Source organism: Pleuronectes platessa, chromosome 10 (genome assembly GCF_947347685.1).
Source record: "Pleuronectes platessa chromosome 10, fPlePla1.1, whole genome shotgun sequence".
Taxonomy (NCBI): domain Eukaryota; kingdom Metazoa; phylum Chordata; class Actinopteri; order Pleuronectiformes; family Pleuronectidae; genus Pleuronectes; species Pleuronectes platessa.
In genome coordinates, this window is record NC_070635.1 from 1,272,106 (window position 1) to 1,295,848 (window position 23,743).

Genomic DNA, 23,743 nt, shown 5'->3' on the forward strand with positions numbered 1-23,743 from the left:
GTGTGTGTGTGTGTGTGTGTGTGTGTGTGTGTGTGTGTGTGTGTGTGTGTGTGTGTGTGTATTTAGCGAGTCCAACTGGGTGTGAGCTCACAGCTCATCATCTAAAGAGAGGAAGTCCATAAATCAGCAGAATACAACTCTCACACTGTAAATCTATGACAACACGTCATCGCTCCTTGTGTGTGAGTCTGTGCGTGTATGAGTGTGTGTGTGTGTGTACTTGAGTGTTAGTGTGTGTGTGTGAGTTTGTGAGTGTGTGTGTGTGTGTGTTAATGAAAGTCAGAAAAAGATTTACTCTCTAAGGTAAAGAAAAATAATCTTATCCAAAAGTCAAACAATCAGAAGGAAGTTTGCTGACATCATGTGTGTGAGGCAGCAGAGTGAGTGAGGTGTCTTCTCCCCACTCGTGTCCTCCAGTGTCCTCCAGTGTCCCCCAGTGTCCCCCAGTGTCCTCCAGTGTCCTCCAGTGTCCTCCAGTGTCCCCCAGTGTCCTCCAGTGTCCTCCAGTGTCCCCCAGTGTCCCCTGGAGGTGTTATCAGGCCAGATGGCAGATCTGCACGTTCCTGCTCAGCTGCAGGCTCCTCTCAGCGGGATGCTAATTAGATGGCGGAGCGACTGAACTCAACTTTCAGCAAAAACTTTCTACTTCCTGAAACCAATTCGCTTTTATGAGCAATGTGTGCACTTGAGTCCCTGCACAGTGTGTGTGTGTGTGTGTGTGTGTGTGTGTGTGTGTGTGTGTGTGTGTGTGTGTGTGTGTGTGTGTGTGTGTGTGTGTGTGTGTGTGTGTGTCGGACCTGGCTGTAAGTGGCGTCCAGCAGTGTGTCGAGGTTCTGCAGAGGTGCCGGGGTTTTGTCCTTGAATCGAGTCAGCAGGCGGCGCTGGATGGCTCTGAACTGGACCGCTCGCTCCGACAGCAGGTCCTGGTACTGCTGAGCACTGAGACGCAGCTAACACACAGACACACAAACACACACATGGAGACGTGTGTTGTTTTACAAAAGGCAGCACAGGAGGAAACACAAAGCTTGATTCGTTCATATCTGCTGCCTGACATCTACAGTGTATTTATCATGTGAGTGGTTGTACCTGGAAGTGGTGGTCGACTAACAGGAAGTAGTCCTGCAGTGGTAACGGTCCACTGAAGCTCTTCTTGAAGTCCTTCACTCCCAGTTTGGTGAAATGTCCGTCGAACCTCTGAACCAGCTCCTTCACCACCAGCCACATGTCCTCAAAGCTGTCGCTCTGGATGCGGTAACGCTCTGACACACAAACAGACCCAGGTAAACCACGGCAAAGGTAAAATGACCAAACAATAACAAGCGTGATTGATAAATAACAAGGAAAAAGACTAAAAACGGATCTGGTGCCTGTGGTTATACAGTAAGATCTGCTTTATATGTGTGATAAATACACATTAACGTTGCCTAAGGTTGTGCAAAGAAATGAAGACACACAGATATTTCCACCTGTCGGGATGGAAGTGAACCAAAGTGTTATTAAACTCATCTGTGAGTCTGACTCACGGGAGGTCCGGGACGCCACCACAGTCACTTTGGCTCCCGACAGGAACTGGAACGCCAAAGTGTTCCCGTCCTTATCTTCCGACTTCTCTGAAAACTCTGCAGAGAGAAAGAGACAGAGAGCGGGGGGGGGGGGGGGGGGGGGTTGAGACAGATAAGACGGCCTATCGCGATCCAGGACGCCAACAAAGGTGGAACGACATACAGTCACACTGTTCACACAAAGACGCACAATGTGAGCGGGCAGGAGCTGACACACATCACAGCACACACAAGAGCGAGTGTGTGTTTAGACGTCAGAGCTGCTGATTGTAGCCGATTGTCAGATAACAGGGAATGGTTCACACACACGCACACACACACACACACACACATACACACACACACACACACACACACACACACACAGACACATAGACACATAGACAGACACACACACACACACACACACACACAGAATCACAAATAAATAAAGATGCATAAACACACGTTCATATAAATACACAACCACACGAGATTCAAAAGTCTAAACAGATTCTCCATTTCTCCGCTCCCGGTGTTTTACCGGGGAAGATGGCGTGGAGGTCGACCGGCGGCTGGTTGGTTTCCACGCTGATCTTAAACTTGGTGGTTTTGGCCGGAGAGGAGGGAACACACACCAACAGCAGAGGAAGACTGAACCTGGCCTGGAGAACCCTGGGAACTCCTGAGGAGAAGAGAATACATCAATATTTTAAAACAGCTTAAAGGTCTTATTTTTACTTTTTATGTTTCTTCATATTTTACGCAATTTATTCCTTTTCCATCTTTTCCATCATGTAGGAGTGGCGGTGAGCTGCCAGCGCTCGTGGAGGGTCTGAACCCAGGAAAAGAGATTTCCTGCTAAAAATAAATGAAGTTGTTTTCTTTATTTGGTTTATTCTGGATTTATCTTGCGTCATTTATGCCACTATTCAACCCCCCCCCCCTCTCCCTCCTAAAGATCTTTTCCTGAAAAACAGTCTGACAGCCACAACCCACTTCCCCTTTAAGTGGCGCCCATCTTGACCGAACTCCCCTACGGCGAATCAAATGAGGTCGGAACACGTCGCCTGTTCGGCTTTCTCTCCAAACAGCCGTCAGGTTAACGTTTGTTAACACAGTCAACACTGCAGATATTCAGATTACATGAGTATCTGAGAGCTACGAGACCGAGAGACTCAACATCAACACCGAGTGTGTGTGTGTGTGTGGGGGTGGGGGGGGGGGGGTGTTTGTCGAGAGATCCGAAAGGGAAGTCTTGTGAAAAGTGGAGTGAAACTTTGAGATGTTTAAAGAAGAAGTAAGGAGAGAGAGGGGAGCTCAAGCCAACTATAACTGTGTTCTGAGGCTGAGCAGTGCTGAGCTTGGCAGAAATCTACACTTAGCCAGAATAACAGAGCGCGGGCACGGAGGGAGAGGAGGAACACAGTTGTTAAGAAGAGATGGAGCGGCGGGGGAACCTGGGGAGAGGAGGTGAGCTAACGACAGCAGAGGGAGAAGACCTGAGCCGGGCCGACAGAGTGGAAATTAACCAGAGGGAGAGAGAGAGCGAGAATAAGAGCTGGAGTTTAATTATGGAATGTTCCAGGTTATTACAGATAGTAATAATTACCTGCAACTACTGTGCACCTTTTCATTCCAGACATGAAATTATTATGTGATTATGTGAATAACTCGGTTTGGTTTGAACACATGAGAGGGAAGAGCTGGAGCCAAGAAAAACAGGAGGAGGACGAGGAGAGAAAAACGCTTTTCGAGAGGAAGAAAGACTCTCGTGCACTTTTTCATTTCTCTCCTCACTCCCTCGATTCCTCATTGACCCCTTCGTGCTGGGTGACTGAACAGCCAAACAACCAATCACATCCAACCAGTAGAACAAAGACAGAGTCAGACGCACATGTCAGAGTGAATATGAAACATGTTTCTCAATATTAGAAGTGAAAACTTCATGATAAATGGTGAAAATTATCCCCTTTGGAAAAATAACGCTGAATATCATCAGATCCAAAGTTCTGCAGAAAACCTTTTTTTAGGCTTTGAGATTTTAAGATGCAAGTGTGTGACTTTGTGATTTGTTTCAAACCACACAAGTGTTTTATGGTTTGATGGGAATCAGAGGAGACGTGATGCGCACTGGGACGGACTGGCCGACTCCAGCAGGTTTCAAGTTTTTCCAAGTAAAATGTTATATCGTACAGAGATGAATGAAACCACTGCGGCCTGAGAGGAAGCAAAATAAGGTTTCTCTGGAAGGAGGTCAACCATAAAACCCTGAGTTAGAGTAAACGTGATATGTAATGAACGGATGAATGAAGGTAGAGACAGGTCCTTTAAACCCCCCCACCTGTCAATCCACAAACTCACGATCCATTCAACAGGCTTCTTCATTTCTAAAGCTGCTTCTCCACTGGTCAGAAAACCCTCTAACATCTGTCTTTTCTCTGCACTGGGAATGGAATTAATCTGCATCCACTCCCAGTTCACGTGACGGTTCATCTCCAGTCGACAGGGATGGAGACGTGAGAACTGAAGAAGCCTTTTGAACGAGAGTTGAAACATCTTCCAGAAACACCAGCAGCGATCCAGTAAGACCAGTTTACGACGTCCATTAAGTGAAGAGATTATCAAACGATAAACACTCCATCAACTCTCATAAACTCATGAGAGCACAAACTGTTTGTGTTTCATCTCTGCTGTGGTTCAGGCTTTTCCTCTCTGTGCTTATTCTGCAGGTGACTCCAGAGCTGCAGGATCTAGATCTGACACCATTCAACTATTATTATACGAGTTATTATCATAACTACAGAACTTTGGGTGGAGACACACTTTTATATGCGTCACATAAAGAAACACATTAAAATAAGTTGAGATCAGAGCATTTTTCAACATTTCACGGATCCTAATGAAAAGAATCTGACTGACATTTATCAGATTCAAATAAAAATTCAGATCTATGAATTTAAACAGGGACTGTTCTTTGGCAGGAGTGTGCACTGCCACTCTACTTATTACTGTTATTAAATGGTGCTGCTATCATTATTAATAACTTTATTACATCTATTGTAAGAGTCTGACAGTGATTAATGACTCGGTTCTGTCTGAGGGAGTTTGTTTCTATGTATTTATGAAGCTTGTTCGTTGGCCACCTTCAAAATAAGAGTTTTCACACGACTTCACAAACTGTCCCTGTTTTATTTTCATCATCTGTTAAACACATTTCATGTTTTCTGATCAGTGTGAACAGCAAGAGGCTGCGGCTGCATTTCCAACAGACTCAAATGTCTTCTGTGTCTGCTAAAGTCATATCCTCAGTCACGTCACTTTCAATGCTGGACCAGAATCTGGGTCGGTCGCCATGTAAATTAATAAAAGTTGCATCATTCCCCGACGTCAGATGTCAGAGTTTTACTCAGCCTCGATGACACGGAGCTTGAGGAGATGCAGTGGAAAGAGCAGCAGCAGATTGATGGTGTTCGAGGAGAAGATTCAGAATCCTGGGACCGAGGCCTGGGAGGCGACCGGAGCCAAAGAGTGAGTAAGTGACTAAACACTGTTCCTCAGTTACAGTAAACTGAGGTTACTGTGTTTGTCTTACAGATTCTTCAATTCATTCTCTCCCTGTCCGGCTCTGTGGCCGTCGCTGATCTGCTGAGAGGGATGTTTACGTTCCTGAGGGTTCAGCTATGACTGAATCCACACACACATCACATACTGTAACATCCGACCTCTGACCTTTCCCCTGACAGTCGCCTGCGATGCTGCTGATACGGGAAGCGGAGCTTTGTCTTCTGCTAAACACACTTAACGTCACCACTGAGCCCCACTGCTGCTACTGGTTAGAGCTGCTGGAGCTGCACTGGGCTGCCGGCTCAACGCACTCTGATTCCAATTATCTGGAATCTGTGTTTGTGTCTGCGTGTGTTCGAGACGGAGGCGGGAGAGAGAGAGGGCGACCACAGGGTTTATTTGAGTAGAGGAACACTGTACGGGATCAGGTTCTTCACACAGCTGCAGTGATGTCAGCGTGTGTGTGTCTGTGTGTGTCTGTGTGTGTGTGTTTGTGCATCTTTTTATCATTTCCTCTGTGATTAGGTCACAGTACAGACAACTTCTGATCACGTCTCTCTGTTTGATTCTAATCTGACATTTCTTCTGACCGAGATCTTTAAACCAAACTAAACCAAACTGTAGCGTTGAACAGTTGAGTTTCCAGAATCAATACGATTTTTAAATGAAAATCAAAAACACTAACAGTAATAAAACATCTTCAGTATCATAGAGTCTGATTAGAAGAGTTCGTTTTCAGCCAGTTTTAAATTCCTCCTTCACGGAACACGATGTTTCTTTAATTTTCTACACAGCCGTCTTGATTTCTTCATTTTGACCGACTCTTGTCAGAAAGGTTTAGTTTTCAACTTCCTGTGTGAGATTCTGAAGAAAAACATTTAATTTCAGCAGTTTACGTTCCCTGAAAACATTTTCTGCTGATGCAAAGATTGCTGGATGTGAAGCTGATTTGCACAGAAAACACAACGCTGCATGAGAGTGTGTGTGTGTGTGTGTGTGTGTGTGGAGATATGTGTGCATGTACGGTATGTGTGTGTGTGTGTGTGAGTGTGTGTGAGAGTGCATACTACTGCAGGGCTCTAAACCCACTATAGATTACAGGACATCCTATTCTGTATCAGAACACACAAACTCAGATGGACTAAAACAAACTCTGGCTGACGACTAGGAACACTACGGCTGACACACAGTGTGTGTGTGTGTGTGTGTGTGTGTGTGTGTGTGTGTGTGTGTGTGAGGGGGACAGATGATATTTCTGTGTAAACTGCACACAGTAAAAGAGGAAAATGGATATTTACTTATTCCACACAGTGAGGAAGTGTATATGTGCGCACAAGTATCTGCACAAGTGTGTGTACAGACTCTTGCCAAGGATCACGTTACAGGAACATAAACAGTGGGCAGTGGTCTCTTCCTGTATATACAGTAGAGTGTGTGTGTATTGGAAAGCATATATATATATATATATATATAAAAAACATATATATATATATGGTGCAGTTATGATTTTTACGACTGCATATTGGAGGGAAAGTCCCAAAATACAGCAAATGTAGTAGAAGTTCTACACGTTTGTCTTTTTAATAAAGTGTGTGTATGAGTGTGTGTGTGTGTGTACGTGTGTGTGTGTGTGTGTGTTTCTACTTTATTGTCTATTCTATCCAATCACTTACCTTTGGGGTTTAGCTCTGTAGAGAAGAAGAAGAAGAGAAGAAGAAGTGAAGGTTAAAAAACAGACAGAGACAAAGAGAAGAAGAAAGAGGTCTCACTCCTGTCTCGTTTCTTTCTGTTCAGTAACGAAGCAGAGCTGGACGAGTTGACCTCTGATGTTCTACTGGGGGGGAGGGGGGGTCCCCTGGGAAAACATCATATGGACAAGAACAAAAAGACCAAATAAAGGAGAAGAAGTCTCGGTTCTTCTTCCCACACACTTGGAACAGAACTCAGCCTCCTGATGAAGCCAACATCATCCTCACTATGATAAACTGTCAAAACCCAAAATGAAAAAGCTGCTCATCAAGACGTGAGTATGAAATTTACTCTGACGGGATCCGGGGGGAAAAGGCACCTGCCCTGATGTAAATATCAGAATCCAGAGTTTCATCAGTTTAACAGAAGAGAAGCTACTTGAGAACATGAGAATACTTTGTTAAACTCAAAATTAATTTTAGCTTCATAGATCCTGACTGATGAAGTCGTACTGACACCAGAAACGCTCTGAACATCTCCAAGAGAAGGTTTGAGTGATGAAAACCAGTCTGATCACTGGTGTTTCTGTTTCATCTGATCTGCAGCTGCGTCTGTCAATGGTTCTGAATTCTGTAAATTAATCTTGACTTTCTTTACATCAGCCAGAGACGTCATGTTTTCCCTGCTTGTTGATTTGTTGGTTTGAAACTTGGAATGAGACCTCATTATAAATATCTTAATATGGAAGTAAACAATTATCCTCTAATGACAGATCCATCGACTGAAGCAGCAACGTTTACAGACAAGTGAAACTGAAAATTGTTTTTTTAAATTTAGGTAGACCATCTCTTATCCTCCTCCTCTCAGCCGCCAGGTTTTCTCAGCTGCTGTGGGATTCAAACAGGCAACCCCCTGCTTCTCTAACCTTTAGGCCGCCGCAGTTGAGGTCTGGCAGATTAGTCTCTGGTTTGATTGGTCGAGGAGGATTTCCTGCGAAGGTGAATGAGAAGCAGATGGTCTCGTGCCGGCCAATGAAAAGCCACGGAGGTGCTGAGTCAGACAGTTCATGGGTTATTAAACCTGATGAAAGTCCTGCTTCCTTTCCACCGTCTCTCTCTTCCTGAGGTAAAGCTGCTTCTCCTGTCATAATTCTGTCTTTAAATGAAATATCCTCATAATTAATATCACGTCAGGCCAAGAACATCACATTTATTTAATAAACTCTAAACCTATAAATGAGAACAATCCAAATATAGGCTTACTATATTTTTGAGGCCTTATTAGTGCATTACATTAACCAATGAAACAGAATTATAAATGAACACATTGGGACTTTTCTGTCTGAAATCCCCTTTGACGAATAAACCGACAAACTCTCAGAATATGTTCACATTTAACGGCATTATCTAATCCCACAATGCTCCCCTCTGTTCCCACGTCTCTGCATCTCCTCTTAGCTTTGTGCCAGAGAAAAGAAATAAAAAGCTGAATTTGAGGGAAGACGCGCCAAAAAATCAAAAGGCTAGACCAACACAAGAAGGAAGGGAGAGAAAGAAAGAGAGAAAGAAGTGAAAGCATCAACGTTGAGTGAAAGCTCCAGTTAAACGAGGAGGACATGTCAAATGGAGCAAGAAGACACTCAAGCACACAGACGGTAGCCAGGCGTGGCCGCCGGCCAGCCAGTGTTCAATCAGTCTGTTCTGAGATCTCCTGTAGCGGAGGAGAACTGAGTGAAGCTCTGGATCCACGAGCTGGTGGAGCAGCAGAGGAACGGTGGAGTGTATCACGACTCCTCGTCTTACAGATAATAACTGAGAAACTTAAGGAAGTTGCTTTTTAAAATGAACAGAACAACAAAGTGCACCAACGACATCTTTCAAACGTATCCTGAACGAAGAACTGTAAATTCATGTCAAGAAATCAACCTGGAAATTTAAATAACCAGCGATTTTATCACCGATAGTTTTTCATACATGAATCTAGAAAGTGTCTAGAAAGTCTGATATTGACATTTGCCTTTTCAGACAAATTTCGATCTGCAATAAATTCCCCAGAAAGTCAAACCAGAAAAGAGAAACGTGCCCGACTTCTTCCACGTGCTGCAGCTCATGAGAAAACAATAAGTTTCAAGTCTTTACATTACGATGTTAAAAAACTAAAATCCTTTTTGATAAATGAATCGTTCCTTGGCCAGTGGCCGAACCTTCCACCGACTCTCCGGTGCAGAGCAACAAACCGCGCTGAGCACAGGGATCTCTTGGCTCAGAGACGTAGCCACAACACCAACAGCATCAGCTGCCCCACACAAGTTTCTTTCAAATAGATTTCAGACCTGGCAGCGAAACAAAGACCTGAGGAAAACACCGGAGCCTCCCAGAGACACGGACATGTGGAGCTGCTGGTCACTCTGGAGAAAACACCGCAGACTGCCAACCAGCTCCAAGGCCTCCACACGAATTGGCTCAGCAGCCGGTGAATCATGGCTGGCCGTGTTTTACGGAAATTATCCGCGCAGTCGTAACTTATCTGCGAGAGCTGGGTTGAAACTTCCCATTGTGTGTGAGGTAACAATGTACTGTAGATGCCAGCTTGACCACTGGATCCCCCTGACGTGTGTTTGTGTAAAGCCATTGTTGGGGTGTTAGGGAAATCACAGAGGACACTAATGAAATTCTTTCTGGATTGTAACGACTGCAGCGACGGTCGAGCCTCCTTTGAAGGACTTAAGGAGTCAGCAGCCTTCTTAAATGTCAGAGCCTTTGTGGAGCTTAGAGATGGCCTCAGCGTCCATGGGGTGGAGCGGAGCTGCGTGGGCCGGGCGGCGGCGGCGGAGGCGTGACCATCGCCCCTGGGTGGGACAGAGCGAGAGACAGAGACATCGAGACAAAGTGATGCATTCCTCCCATACCAGGACAGCATTTAGAGGAGGAGAGGAGACGAGGCATTAACGGAGATTAGCTCCACAGGAACACACAGCCACCGAGCTACAGCCACAGATACTCAGCTATGTAGAAGGTCTTAAGGTGAGCACTTTGCAGAGTCGGGGGGGGGGGGGACAGGACTCTACATCGTGGTCCATCATCACAGGTTAGATGAGCCCGACAGACCTTCTTTAAATCCACAAGGATGTGTGTTTGTACTGCTGATCAGCGGCTGGGTCCAGAGGCATGAGGAGTCGGTCTACTGGGTGTAGAAGGTGGAGGCCGGACAGAGAGGAGTTAATCTGGTCCACGGAGGATTTTAAAAGAACCTCCTGAAAGATGTGACCCTTGAATCCGAACACAGCTCATGTCTCCTTCTCGTTAAGGACGTCGGTGACCAGGCTGAAATCAACACGGTTTGTCCAAATGGTCGAATTTGGTTTCATTTCTTGCACAGAAATTAGATTAATAAAACAATTGCAGGGTATATGAACTGGAGTGCAGTGTCCTGTTTGAGGAAACTTCCACTAGGATCAAACCAGGAACCTTCAGATTACGTAGCTGTGCCTCCTGAGCCACGCTTCCCTGTTTCAACATACCAACACCACTAAGCACGGAGCCAGATCCCAGTTCACTGTCCTGCACGGAGCTTCGACCTGACTTGACACCACCCATCATCGTGCCGTTGACTGGGAGCGACCCAGTGCAGCCAGGTCCCAGCAGTATGCTGTTTGTCTCAGGGTCCACACCTTATGAAACCCTCCCTGTTTCCCTCCACTCTCATGTTCCCCCTGGCACATGGCTACTTCCTGCCCTTTAACTTTTCAGTATAAAAGACCTCCCTTCCTCTCTCTCCACCCAGGCTCTCTCTCTACTCCCGGCTGAGCGTAACTCACCTCCTCACCTGCTTCCCCTTGTTTCACTCAGTGCACCACACCTCGCTGCGGTTTTCCAATCCTGCTGTTTCTCTTTTTCCTCCAACCGAGAATAAACCTCTTCTGGTTATAACTCCAAACTAACAAGTCCCGTCCAGAACACGAGTTTGGCTTCACACTCCGCCCCAGCTGCTTCGCCTCTACGGCTTATTGAAAAACACCAGACTCCATATTTTTCAGCTATTTATAGCATCACAATAAAGTTTGACAAAAAAAATACACGTTTTCCAGACATTTCACATTAAAAGTGCTTCTGGGGAGGGAACCTGTTCCAGCGCCCGGGGCTGCCAGAGCAAATGTAATCCAAAGGAAACAATAGCATGAAAACATGGGCTTCTCCAAATGAACGCTGAAATCTGTGTTTCAAAAAGGAAGTCTGTGACATTTGAAATAAAGAGTGGTTCTGTTGGTTTTCAGGGGAAAGTAATATCTTCCAGAAATATTGCAGGGGCCGGGAAACAGATGCCTGGAGGGAGCGGGGGGGGGGGGGGGGGGGGGGATGAACTGGGTTTGTTTGGAAGGAGACCAAATGTCATTACGTCAAGTCAGCAGCGTTACAGTGGAGGTGCACACTGGACCCACTGGATCACACAGAGAATACACCGGCCTTCACCACTGGTACCACACGTGTCAGAGCCGTGTGGGACTGATTGATGTGTTGAGAGATTTCAGGTGATTGTTGTTACACGTGTGGATGAAACTTGTGTCCTGTAGGTATTTGTTACCTGTCGGCGAACTGTAGGACACAGTGATGTCTCCGGTAAGGTCAGCGGGGGGGTAGCGGCCGTTGAGGAAAGCCGAAAACTTAACGACGGTGGAGGAACCGACACCTGAGGAGAGAGAAGAGATAAATGTCAACATCGCCACAGAAAGAGAAAGTCCTCGGTCAATTTGAGCAACAACACTGATTAGTACAAATGTGTCTTTATTAGAGAGAAGAGGACGGACAACAGGACATGAGGACAGAACGAGATCATTTAATAAAGACACACATAGATGGTGACAACAGGACATACGTGTGTCATACAAAACATTCCCTGAATTACAAAGACATGAAGCAGGTTCACACAGAAGCTACCACATCCCATTTCTCTGACTTTTTGTGGAGGGCTCGGTAAAGACCCAAGGAAGAACATACAGATCTGGATACAAAACCCTCTTTATGAAAGCAGGATATGGCATTAAAATGTTTTATTGGCGTCTCAGATAATAATTCATGCATCTAGATAAGAAAAATCAAGGGGGACTGAAATAAAACTTTTAAAAAATATTAAAAATAAATGAAATCCTAGAGAAAATCATGATCTAGTGAATTTAAAAGTCTTGAGGAGTGTTTCTCTCTAAATGTGTATAAGGTCGTCTGGAGCTCTAATGACTTTAGAAACCATAACACTGCTGTTGTGACTTTTCCAGTCATCATGGGTTTGAGGTTTTCAGGGCTTCAGTTATACTCGGGACCAAAAGTCAACATCTCCTGCTTTTATTAAACGTCTCGTGAGTTTTACAATTGTGAGCTTAATGTGTACTCACTGGATTTCCCCTTTAAGTGAGTTAAGTTAAGTAATGTGTTATTGGAAATGTAAGTTTAATTGAGGTTTTTCTTATTTCTAGAACAGAAGCTCCGCTTTTACTGTAACAGGCTCTAAAGGAAAAACATTGAATGATGGATAAGGAGACAAGGCAGCCAGACTGACAGACACACACACACACACACAAATACACACACACACACACATGCACACACATGCACAGATACGCACACACGCACATGCACACACTCAAACGCACAAAGAGTCAGCATTTTTTAGGTGTAGACAGGACAGGATACAGCAATACCAATACTAACCAGACCATTCAATGCACACACCCACACACATGTGCAGACACACACACGCACACACACACACACACACATAGCAACCTTTACACTAAACATCCCCAGGCAAGGTGAGGACAGAGGATTAACAACATTAGCCAGAACTTTAACTCAAATCCAAGTATACACACACACACAGACACACACACACACACACACACTCACAGACAGACACACACATGCACACCAGCACTGAAGTTATATGTAGCATGAGAAAGGGGCGATGACTTGTCGCTTCCCTTCAAATACCCCAAAACCAACAGAGAGGGAGAGAGAGAGCAAACAGGCCGCAGAGAGAAAGCAGGGATCAAATACAGACAGAGAGGAAAGGATATATTACAGCTAATGGCTTCATGCAGTCACACACACACACACACAGACACACACACACACACACAGACACACACACACACACAGAGGGCGGTGTGGTGGTGTAATGGGGCGTGATGTTCCTGAGCTCAGCCCGTTACAGGTGACTGAACCCAGAGTATGTGTGTGTGTGTGTGTGTGTGTGCGTGTGTGTAGACAGAGTGTGTTTGTAAGTATCGCACTGTGTCTAACACGGTGAATTTATTAAACATTAGAACCATTAGAGCCGACCCTCTTGCACTCAGTCTCTCTCAAACACAGACCACGGGGAGACGGCTCCTCTCGGGTTTGAGGATGGACAGAGCAGGAGGAGGTGTGATGGACGACAGGAGGAGCAGAGACTCCCCCCCTCCGACAGGCCGAGGAGAAGATAGATGATGAAACGCAGAGAGAGAGACTTTCTCCACACTCTGTCAGACGCCATGACAGCGTGACCTCCGCTCTGCCTTCATCTTCTCCCACACTCCTCTCCAACACTTAGCCCTTTCTCTTCCTCTTCTCATTTGCTCTCCCTTCATCCCTTCATCCCTTCATCCCTTCCTCATCTACTCCATTTTCAGGACAATATTGTTTGACTGCATTTAATTGTGCAACACCTTGAACTTCGCAGGAATTATGTTAAATGTGTTTAATTATATAGATTAATTCATTAAATAGGAGAAACGCTTTATTATATATCAAATTTAGTTATTATATGTTCACAACTGAATTTCATGCTTCAGAGAGGGTGAGAGGGACGTGTTACATTTATATATTAAAAGAAAAATAGCAAATACAACCAGAACATGCTGTGTATACATAATGTGAGTATAAATATGTAATAAATCAAAATAGGAAATATGGAATTCTGTGCTGAAATGTTTTATATGATATTATATAACGATATTTCCACCTCCTCTACTCTTAAGTCTTGTTCTTATCCTCATGTGTTCTCCTCTGGGTTCCCCCTCCTTTGTGTCGACATGAATATATAAAATAACCCTAAACATGTTGACCAATCAGGAGCCTGGGGAATAAAGTTATTGTCGGGTTTTGGATAAAAACGAAGACGCCAGAAGCTGAAATCTCTTTTTCCCTGTTAACACGTCGTAAAGTGAAAACTGAACATCTTCCCCGTGGGAGGAGTTTAGTGAAAGCTCAGTTTTCATTGATTCTAAAACAACTATGATGAAATGTGCATGTGGACGAAAGGGTTTTCATCTTAGCCTCCCTTCTCTCTCTCTCTCTCTGTCTCCCTCCCTCCATCCTCTCTCGACTGCATTCTTCCTCCCTCTCCTGTTTCCACCTTCCCTTCATTCACTTTCTTCCTCTCCTCCCTCCTCACTCTCTCCCTCGCTGTCATCCTGTCCGTCAGCAGACGGCTTTTAACCTCCGCGCCCTGGAGGTCAAACTGGTCAGACGGGTTTAAGTGCTTTAAGTGTTCCCAGGCCCATTAAGACCAACAAACAAACCGAAGAAGACACAAAGTAATCCCTCCTCCTCCTCCTCCACCTCCTTCTCTCCCTCCTCCTCCTCCTCTTTCTCTCTCTCCTGTCTCTCTATCCATCTCGGCCTCTTTTCATTGTGTATTTCAGGCACATCTGGACGGGTCAGGGGGCAGCTGCTGGGGAAGTCCAGGTAACGTGTAGGTCCCTGTGACCTGGAGGTCCCACCCAGTGAGACTGTTCAGACTGGTCCCAGTGTTCGAGATCACATTAACCCATTAACACCACAGCCAACGAAAACAAACTCCACCAGGGACTCTGAAATCCCCCCCCCCACTTTACTACCTCTCCTCCTCCACCTCATGTTCCCCCCCTTTCTCCTTCTTCACCTTTCTCCATCTCTTAACTTTCTTCTCGTCCTCGTCACTTCTGTTTTTCTAACTTTTCTTTGCCTCTGCACCGTTTTTATCCCCGACTTCCTCCCAGTATTTCATCTGAAGGATCGAGCCTCGTTCTGATTCCTGCCGTTTTCCACTCTCTCCAGCCTGTTTCTTTCTTTATGGAATTCCCCCGTATAGCTATTTATACACCCACTTTTAAGAGTGGGTACATGGCAGTGTATTTATGTGTGTAACTGGATGATGACAATATCCAGTAAACAGCGCTGCAGTTCATCAAATATGTGAAGTAGTCATTGTGCACATGCAAATGCCCTTTAAACCTCAAATGGATTTTTTGTCCATTTGGAGGCAGTGGGTTTTGCAGTGCAAATTTAACCCTTTATTTCATTTTTTGTAAAGTATGCATCCAAGTGATGAAGCTAAGTCCAATATTTCCTCTTTTCCAACTCTGGTTTTGGTCTTCAGCTGCATTCTGCTGCACTGTGTTCACCAGGAGCCGGGCAGGGAGTGTATGAAGTTGTATTTCAGAAGTTAAGCAGAGCTGGCTGTTTAAAGAAAATCAGATTTCAGAGTTTCCCTGTGAACCACCGTTGGATTCGGCTTCATTCTGACTCGGAGCTAAGTGCTGCCGCTGCCCTCAGGGTTCAGGTTATAGCAACTGACAGCTCAGGTTAAACTGACTTCAGAATGTTTGGAGGAGGTCACAGGTCAAGAGGGGTGGAGATGGGGATCTGTACCTCACAAGGAGATGGGAAAGGGGCAAGTGTGCACTTGTGTGTCACCATGTGCAAATAATATAAAGAGAGAAAAACTAACTTTGAAATTTGTTATTTGTCCTGTGACATTCCTGTCTTGCCACTGGTTTAAGTGTTTGAGTGTGTGCGTGTGTGTGTGTGTGTGTGTCAGTGTGTGTGTGTGATCTCGTCATGTCCCGAGGCGAACAGGGAAGTGGTGTTAAACACTGACCCTTGACCTCTGCAGGTCACAATGGGGTCGGATCACTGTTCAGGCTCCTTAAACAAAACCAATCTTCACTTAGAGACAAACTGGGAAGTGAGATGGTGACGGAGAGGAGGGTTCAATGGTCAAGACTAAAGTCGTTAGTGTAAACAAAGGGTCAGAACTTACTGCACTAAGATGAAGAAGATGAAGAATGTCCTAAACTCTGCCTCCTCCATGTTAGTGGATGGGACGCAGACCTAACTAGAAGTCAAATTACACTTCAGATAAATGTTTCTGTCATTGTAGTTATTGTTCTAATGATGATTGACAGCTGAGCCTGACTCGAGCGAGGACCTTACTCCACATCTCTACTGCACAGACTCTCAGATGGCAGCGCCAGTATCCACGATACTAATGGAGGAAGTGGAGATGCAGTCGATTGGTTTGATCGCCGGATGGTTGGATTTCATTTTTAGATGTTTCTATAAATTACAGAATCCTGACAAGAGAGTTTTTGAGGATTAAATACATTAGTTTGAGGATAATAAGCCAAAAGGAGAGGAGGACCGAGACAGAGAGAAAGAAAGGAAGGGATTTAAAGAGAGACAGGTGGGAGAGGAAAGAGGTAACGTGACAGATGGCAGAAGAAGAAGAAGGAAACAGACGGGATAAAAAAAGATATCGGGGGCTACATGACAGCTTAAAGGGGAGGAAGCAGGGAAAGGAGAAAAGATGGACAGAGGAAAAGAGGAGGAAACAGGGAGAGGGAGGGAGCGGGGAAAGGAGAGAGAGACGGAACAAAGGAGGCAGTGTGCGGTGAACAGGGGATTGAGTCGCCATCTGAGACGAATAAAAACTGGAACAACAATAAAAGTCTGAAGCAGCTACCACCCCACATACACACAACCACACACGCACACACAGACACACACAACCAGCCACACCCCCTCCACACACAAACGCATCATCACTTTCTCTACTGTGAAGTGCTTTGGACAAATCCCTGCAAAGATACACAAGTGGTCTTTCACACTGGAGACACACACACACACACACAATAATTGACGCACCTCACTGAGCCAGATAATCAAAGACATGTGGGAGAGCCGCAGCAGCAATAGCAACACACACACACACACTCACACTCACTCACACACAAACACGTGAGAGTTAAGTGTGAACATTGCAGGAACTTTGTTGTGTGTTTACATGTGTGTGGGAACGTGTGTGCACAGTATCAGTGAAGGGAGAGAGTGAGAGTTCAGGAACAAAGTGATGATGAAAAGCAGACGGGGGAGAGTTGTGTTGTTTCTTGAGGATTCCCCACAACACCCGTCTCATGTCACTGCCCACTGCTCGAGTCTGTTCTTCTTTATTTCCTATTGTTTATATATTTCCACAATAAGTTCAAATGACACTGGGATAGAAAAGAGAGAAGGAGAAACAGAGGGTTCATATTCACCAGAGGAACAGAAGGTTTACGTCGAGTTTGAGCTTCTCTCTCAACTGCTCCTTTTTCATTTTCTTCTCCCGTCACTTTTCACGTGTGCAGCGCTCTGAATCTCTTCCAGCAGTGAAAACATGCGACTGTTATCCCCATTTGAACAACTATCATTACTCTTCTCTCACTACGCCTTCACTTGTGGCTGCTCATAACTGCTATTAATAGTTCTGGCTTCAGACGAGGTCTGACAGGCCGTCAGGAGAACACAGAGCTTTTCACCTCCTTCCTTAATGGAGCGATTAACTGGTGTGAAGCTCTAAATCAGGTACAATTCACCTTTGTACACTATCATTGTATATGTTCTTTATATTTACTATGATATGTGAATATTTGTAATGCCGAGAACTGTCGACACATAACCTGAACCTGTGCTTGAAACATCAATATAAGTATATTTTGGTATATAGCCTTCACGTGTGCGGATGTTCTCTTTATCCAAAGTTTAACTTTTGGGAGGTGTTGTTGTGCATAGTGTGTTTGTGTGTGTGTGTGTGTGTGTGTGTGTGTGTGCCCATTGTAGTGATGTTCTTAAGTGTACGTTGTAAATTTGTCTACGTATATATATATATAAAAACCCATAAAATGTAAAAGGAACCCCATGGCTGCCAGGAGAAGTTATTGTCAATCATGTCAACCAGCTAAGTATGATGATTTAAGAGTTGTTATTTCTGTAAGTGAACTTAAAACAACCTTAACTAGGCTGTTAATTGGTAACCTTTGTGTTCTGGCAGTGAAAGACGACTTCCTGTTCCTGGTGCAGCAGTGGAAAGCAGTCGAGGTCGTTTGTCACTGCTTTGTGTTTTTACGGGTGATAGTCTGCATGGTTTACATCTCAGTGTACTCTGTACTTACATGTAGTTTACACCAGGCATTACTCCAACTACAGCGCGGCCACTTCCCCTGCCATCCATAACCTGAGCAGCAATTTTCTGGAGAAAATCATAAAGTAAACTCTGGCAGCGTGACTGGGATCCAGCTCCCGACCTTCATTAAAACTTCATCAGCCTCCATTCATTTATTTTCCTCCCCCAATTTTCCAGAACTGTTGCGGATGTGAAACACTCGGTTTAGGGCCAGACGACCACCGGGGTCAGCCACGGTGGTCCTGCCGCTGCGGGGCGGGGCCGGGTCGATTCCGGGCCAGAGCCGGCCAGGGAGGGGTCACTCAGGTGAGAGAGAGGGGAGGAGAGCAACATGATGGACAGACTGGGGGTGCGTGGTAGATCTCGTGTTTCACTACAGAGAGCTGCTGATTGACAAGTGAAAGGCGGTGCCAGATTCCTGTGAGAAGGAAGACAAAAGAGCCTGACACACACACACACACACACAGACACGCACACACAGTCACAGACACACAGCTACTTTCTACTTTGAGTGTGTGTGTGTCTATATTTAAACAGTAAGTCAGTGACACGTACATGTGCTTGTACGTCCCTGGTTATGTGTGTGTAAGTATTTATAAGACCTGGGTGTGTATCCCTGTAACTGTGTGTGTGTGTGTGTGTATCTCTGTGACTGTGTGTGTGTGTCTGCTTGTGACAGGCTCCTGAATCTGACCCTTCTGACCGCTACCTAAACCCATGTAAACAAAGCAGCTCTTCAGTGGTGTAAACGTGACGGAGCCGTGACTCACAGCCTCTGATCTCCTACACAAACAGAGAATCTTTCAGAGCTGCGACTGGGAGGAAAAACCAAAACCAGCACACGAATCCCAGACCTCTGTTCTGCCTTCATCCTTTTCTCGGCTTCTCCTTCAATGACTTTGCTTTTGATTTAGTTTTGAGTTTCTGTGAAACCATCATTGGCTCATTCTAAGTGCTTCACAGAACTAAACAAACATCTTCAGGTTCCAGCTGAATGTTAATTCATGAGTTAGAAATAAGAAACAAGTCTTTCCTGACCTCTTTGCATAGGAACTGTACTTTGTGCTGCAGTTAGAAGAAATCTACAGAATGATTTCAGAAGACAAACACAAAGTCCTGTGTAAAGTAAAGTGCAAAAGAAAGTGTTGAATAAGGTTCAACTTGGACACGTGATACCTATTAGTATAGTATTGCATCTAAGTGAACCCGTGGACAGTTAAAATATCCATAATGTTTTGCTTCTTCATCATCCTGCACAATGACTACCTCATTATCAACTCACACATCCTCTAAAGTCAGGTCTCCTGCCCTAATTAACAGGTTTCTATCAAAAACAATATTGATTTTTCTTGTATACATGATAGTGATTTACTGAACAGCATAATGAATGAAAACAATACTTATACTTACAGCTGTAGAACTGTATTTGGTGAAAAGTAGAAATGAAAATACTGTGGGAAGTGCACATTACAGCTGTTAGGGCACTGGAAATAAAAGAATTATGCACAGACTATATGGACATGGACATATTAGAGCACAGAAATAAACTTAAAACATGTGCAGTGCAGTGTAAATTATGTCAAAATATGAAACGCAAGTCGTATGAAAAAGAGGAAACTGTTGTGCGTGTTGTGCAAAGGAAGGCATCGTGTTTGGATTAGCAGCCGTCGGGTCACGTACGTGTATTTACAGATAAGAATGCACTGTGGTGAAACGCATCACAGTGCTGCATTAATCACGGGGGGGAAGCAGTGGTCAGTTTGATTCAGCGCTGGGAATAAACGGATGGCGCTCCACTCGCCTGAGAACGCTGCTCACATCTTGAAATCATAAATTCAAAATCCATACAGGTCCGTGTCAGAACAGCTTGTGAAGACTCCTCCGTGATGGATGAGGCTTCCAGCGAGTGGAGGGAGAAGTTTAAGAGGAGAAAAAAGATTCTCTGGTGCTTTTCCAACTTCTGGATTTGAAAATAACTGCAGACACCTTCCATGTTCAATTACTGGAGCCTGAAGCTTTTTCTTTGACATTTGACCTTAGACTAAGTAATCTCTGGTTTTGTTCTTACCCTCATTGTGACAGTTCTGTTAATAACAACACAATATGATGGTATTTTGTTGTCTATCAGACATTTTAATTACTTCTACAGCTGAAATCACGAGAAGTAACTCGAGATGAGAAATCGAAAGTTAAAGAAAAGATAAATCTGCCAATGTAGAGAAACATTCACAGCAGCCAGACACAAGAATCCTCATCAAACATGGATTGAGGATGAAACACATTCCTGTGACAAACCTGAATACCATCTACATCCAACCTGCAATTTCTTCTAAGGAACCGTTCTTTCTTCTTCTGTGTCAGATCCTTGTCATTATTTTAATACTGATGCTTTGGCTCTGCTACAACACAAAATATAATTAAAACCAATCACACCAGGGAACGTGACCAGTTTAATGAGAGAGGTTTTGAGAAAGACAGAAGCTGATGATGCAGAGGAATTCAGGCTGAACTGGTTGTTGCCTCAGCTGCCTGGTTTGAGAGGTGAAACCAGTGCATCCTGGCAGTTTGGTGCTACAGTGGCAGATTTGCCAGGTAGGTTGTAAAATACTGCACCAGTAACTTCACACTAGGTTCTAGTTACACAATCCTGCACTGGTTTTCCACTGCAGCAAAACAGCAAATGCGCCAACAATGCACTTGACCACACCTCATCCAGGACCAGCACATTGATGCTCGGATGGGAGAAGAAGCTTTTACATGGGATGAGATGGATCAGCTGTTCATTCATTAAGATCTAGAGAACTCTCACAGTAACGGGAAACAGCAACGAGAAGCAGGATGAGTCTGAATCTAGAACCTGAGGGACGATGATGAGGGATTTTTATTTCACTCATTTAATCACAAACATGATTTATCCAGTTTTAGGTGAAACCTGATTCTCTAACTATCGCAGTTCGGTTGTCTTGTTATGAAAGACGGGTCCTTCTATAGAAAGCACAGCCCCACACTCCACATGCAGGTCAACAGGCCGTGCAAGGCACCAGCACAGCTCGGTTTAGAGCTTTCCCTCCCAGAGAATCAGAGTTCTCATGGTACGATATGTATCCTGTGATAAAAGCCTCCCCTAACTGGTTTACATTACACACACACTATATAATTCAACAAATGTAAAGGTTAAACGAGGGGCCGTGCAGCAGCTCCAAGCAGAAGGTTGACATTGTGTTACAGGACGGGTGATGTTCTTTTAACGAGCCGACAGCAGATAGCAGTGTTTGGGGTTGTGAGGTTGTGAGGTTGTGTGTGCGTAGTGTCTGGGTGATTTAGATCAAAGCTACCGGCGTCTGGTCGAGGCGACCGACACACACACACCAACAGCTCGACAACGGAACACACAGGAGAGGGACTGATAAGAGCTGAACAAATACACACAGACTCACACCTCTCACTCCTTTAGCTGTCGGCGGGAGTTTGTGCGTTCAAACTGTGGAGGAGGATGTGATGGAGGACCGGACAAAATGTGTGTGTGTGTGTGTGTGTGTGTGTGTGTGATTTAGAGAGAGAGTGGAAGAGAAAGGCCGGGAACAACAGAAGAGATTGTTAAAATCAGATGATGAAATCTATCTTAGTTTCTCTCATCACGTTGAAATCACAAACGTTTCTCCAAACAAACAACAACACTTTTTTTACGGTGTTTTAGTTCCGGGCAACATTTAGGCCAATCTGTGTTAACAGCTAATTATGAATATAACTGTAGGCAACTTAAAGAACACATAACCTCTCCTCGATGTGTTTGACCTCTTTCACCTCAGTCTATTTACCAACCAGCTACCAAAGCCTGCTGAAACGTGATTGGTCAAACTACAAATACAAACAAGAAGGTTTCCTGAAACAAAATCTTGTCCCTCGCCGACAGAATCTGCACTTTTATTCAGAATTTAGCTCCAAGAGGCAGAAATTAAAATCACACAAACACGCAGACAAAGAAAAGCAAGAGGTGACTGACCCATCGGCTCGAGAGCAAACTGGTCCTGGGTGACGGCCAGAGGAGGCTGGACGGCAACACTCAGTTTACAGGAGGACACCACACCACAGGCCTTCACCTTCACCTGGAGGAGGAGGAGAAAGAACACACAAGAGGTTCAGACGTAGAACTTGGACAGATTGAGGTGTTGAAGTTCCTCAGGACACCAGCAGCTCACCTGGATGGTGACTGAGGGCACGGCCACACCGTCGATATCTTGAGTCAGAGCTTGCTGTAGACAAAAAGAGAGATGAATCTACTGTGTGTCTGTGTGTGTTCATTAAAATGTGTGTGTTCTTGTGCGTTTACCGATGGACTGTCCACACTGGAGGACACAGAAACTTTCATAGTCAGGTCCTCCTCAGCATCAGGTTTAGGGAGGATGTCTGAAATAACAACAGAGTTCACAGAGTTTTACCCCAAAATATATCCAGATAGAAAGATTTATTAAGAGAGGTCAGTGAACCACGGACTGAGGTCAGAGGCAAGTGTAAAACTGCCATAAAACATCTATTAGCATCTTTCAGGAGATCAAAATATGGTTTCATACAGTTCTAGTGACTTGTATTGTGATTCCAGTGCAGCTAGTCTGATGTGTGTGTCTGGACTCCCACCCTGAGTCCTTGTGGCATCTCTGATGAACTTCTGGAGCTTCTTCATCTCAGCGTCCACCTGCTCATAGTCGGCCTCCCGGGCGTCCACCTTGGGCGTGGAGAAGAAGGAGGGGTCTGTGCCCATGTAGGAGCACAGGAGGTGACCGTCTGAACTCAGACTGACCACCACGCCCTTCAACTCCCTGAGGAAGAGGAGGAGAGAGGAGAGAGAGAGAGGAGAGGAGGGGAGGGGAGGGGAAGAGAAGGAGAGAGGAGAGGAGGGGAAGAGGAGAGGAAGAGGAGGAGAGAGGAGAAAGAGAGAAGGAGAGGAACAGGGAGGAGGGGAAGAGAAGGAGAGAGGAGAGGACAGGAGGGAAAGAGAGAGCGAGAGAAGGAGAGAGGAGTGAAGAGGAAGAGGAGAGGAAGAGGAGGAGAGAGGAGAAAGAGAGAAGGAGAGGAACAGGGAGGAGGGGAAGAGAAGGAGAGAGGAGAGGACAGGAGGGAAAGAGAGAGTGAGAGAAGGAGAGAGGAGTGAAGAGGAAGAGGAGAGGAAGAGGAGGAGAGTAGAGAGAGAGAGAAGGAGAGGAATGGAGAGGAGGGAAAGTAAAAGCGAGAGAAGGAGAGAGAAGGGGAGAGGAGTGGAGAGGAAGAGGAGGTGAGTGGAGAGGAGAGGAGAAGGAGAGGAGAGGAGGGGAAATAATGAATGATGCAGTCGTGCTTATTAACTGGTTGCAGATGTGATGTAGTTTGAGACTCGTGAGGTAGTAACACACACACACATGCACACACACGCGCGCACACACACACAAACACACACACACAAACACACACACATGCACACACACGCGCGCACACAAACACACACACAAACACACACACACACACACACAGGGTTCAGGTCTAGAGCAGCAGTCGACTCCACACCTGCACAGGAGGGTGTCTGAGGGGGAATAAAACTTTCACTTTAACTGCTGCGGAAACACACACTCACTCACACATGACCAACACACACACACACACACACAATCATAACGACAGCTTTCACTCTCTCACTCAATAAAACACACAAACAGACACACACACATTTACACACA

General features: G+C 45.1%; 1 protein-coding gene across 1 annotated transcript in view; it reads right to left on the bottom strand.

The window, feature by feature from the left end:
* The window catches only part of bbs9 (Bardet-Biedl syndrome 9), a 126,580-nt gene that overhangs the window by 83,497 nt on the left and 19,340 nt on the right, over nt 1-23,743 (bottom strand). The window contains exons 9-18 of the mRNA XM_053432824.1: nt 22,671-22,852; nt 22,366-22,442; nt 22,235-22,288; nt 22,039-22,141; nt 11,382-11,486; nt 6,785-6,799; nt 2,089-2,229; nt 1,527-1,622; nt 1,090-1,262; nt 798-950 (exon numbers count right to left, since the gene is read on the bottom strand). Of these exons, the coding sequence (XP_053288799.1) occupies nt 798-950; nt 1,090-1,262; nt 1,527-1,622; nt 2,089-2,229; nt 6,785-6,799; nt 11,382-11,486; nt 22,039-22,141; nt 22,235-22,288; nt 22,366-22,442; nt 22,671-22,852 (1,099 nt within the window). The remainder of the gene's footprint in view (nt 1-797; nt 951-1,089; nt 1,263-1,526; nt 1,623-2,088; nt 2,230-6,784; nt 6,800-11,381; nt 11,487-22,038; nt 22,142-22,234; nt 22,289-22,365; nt 22,443-22,670; nt 22,853-23,743) is intronic.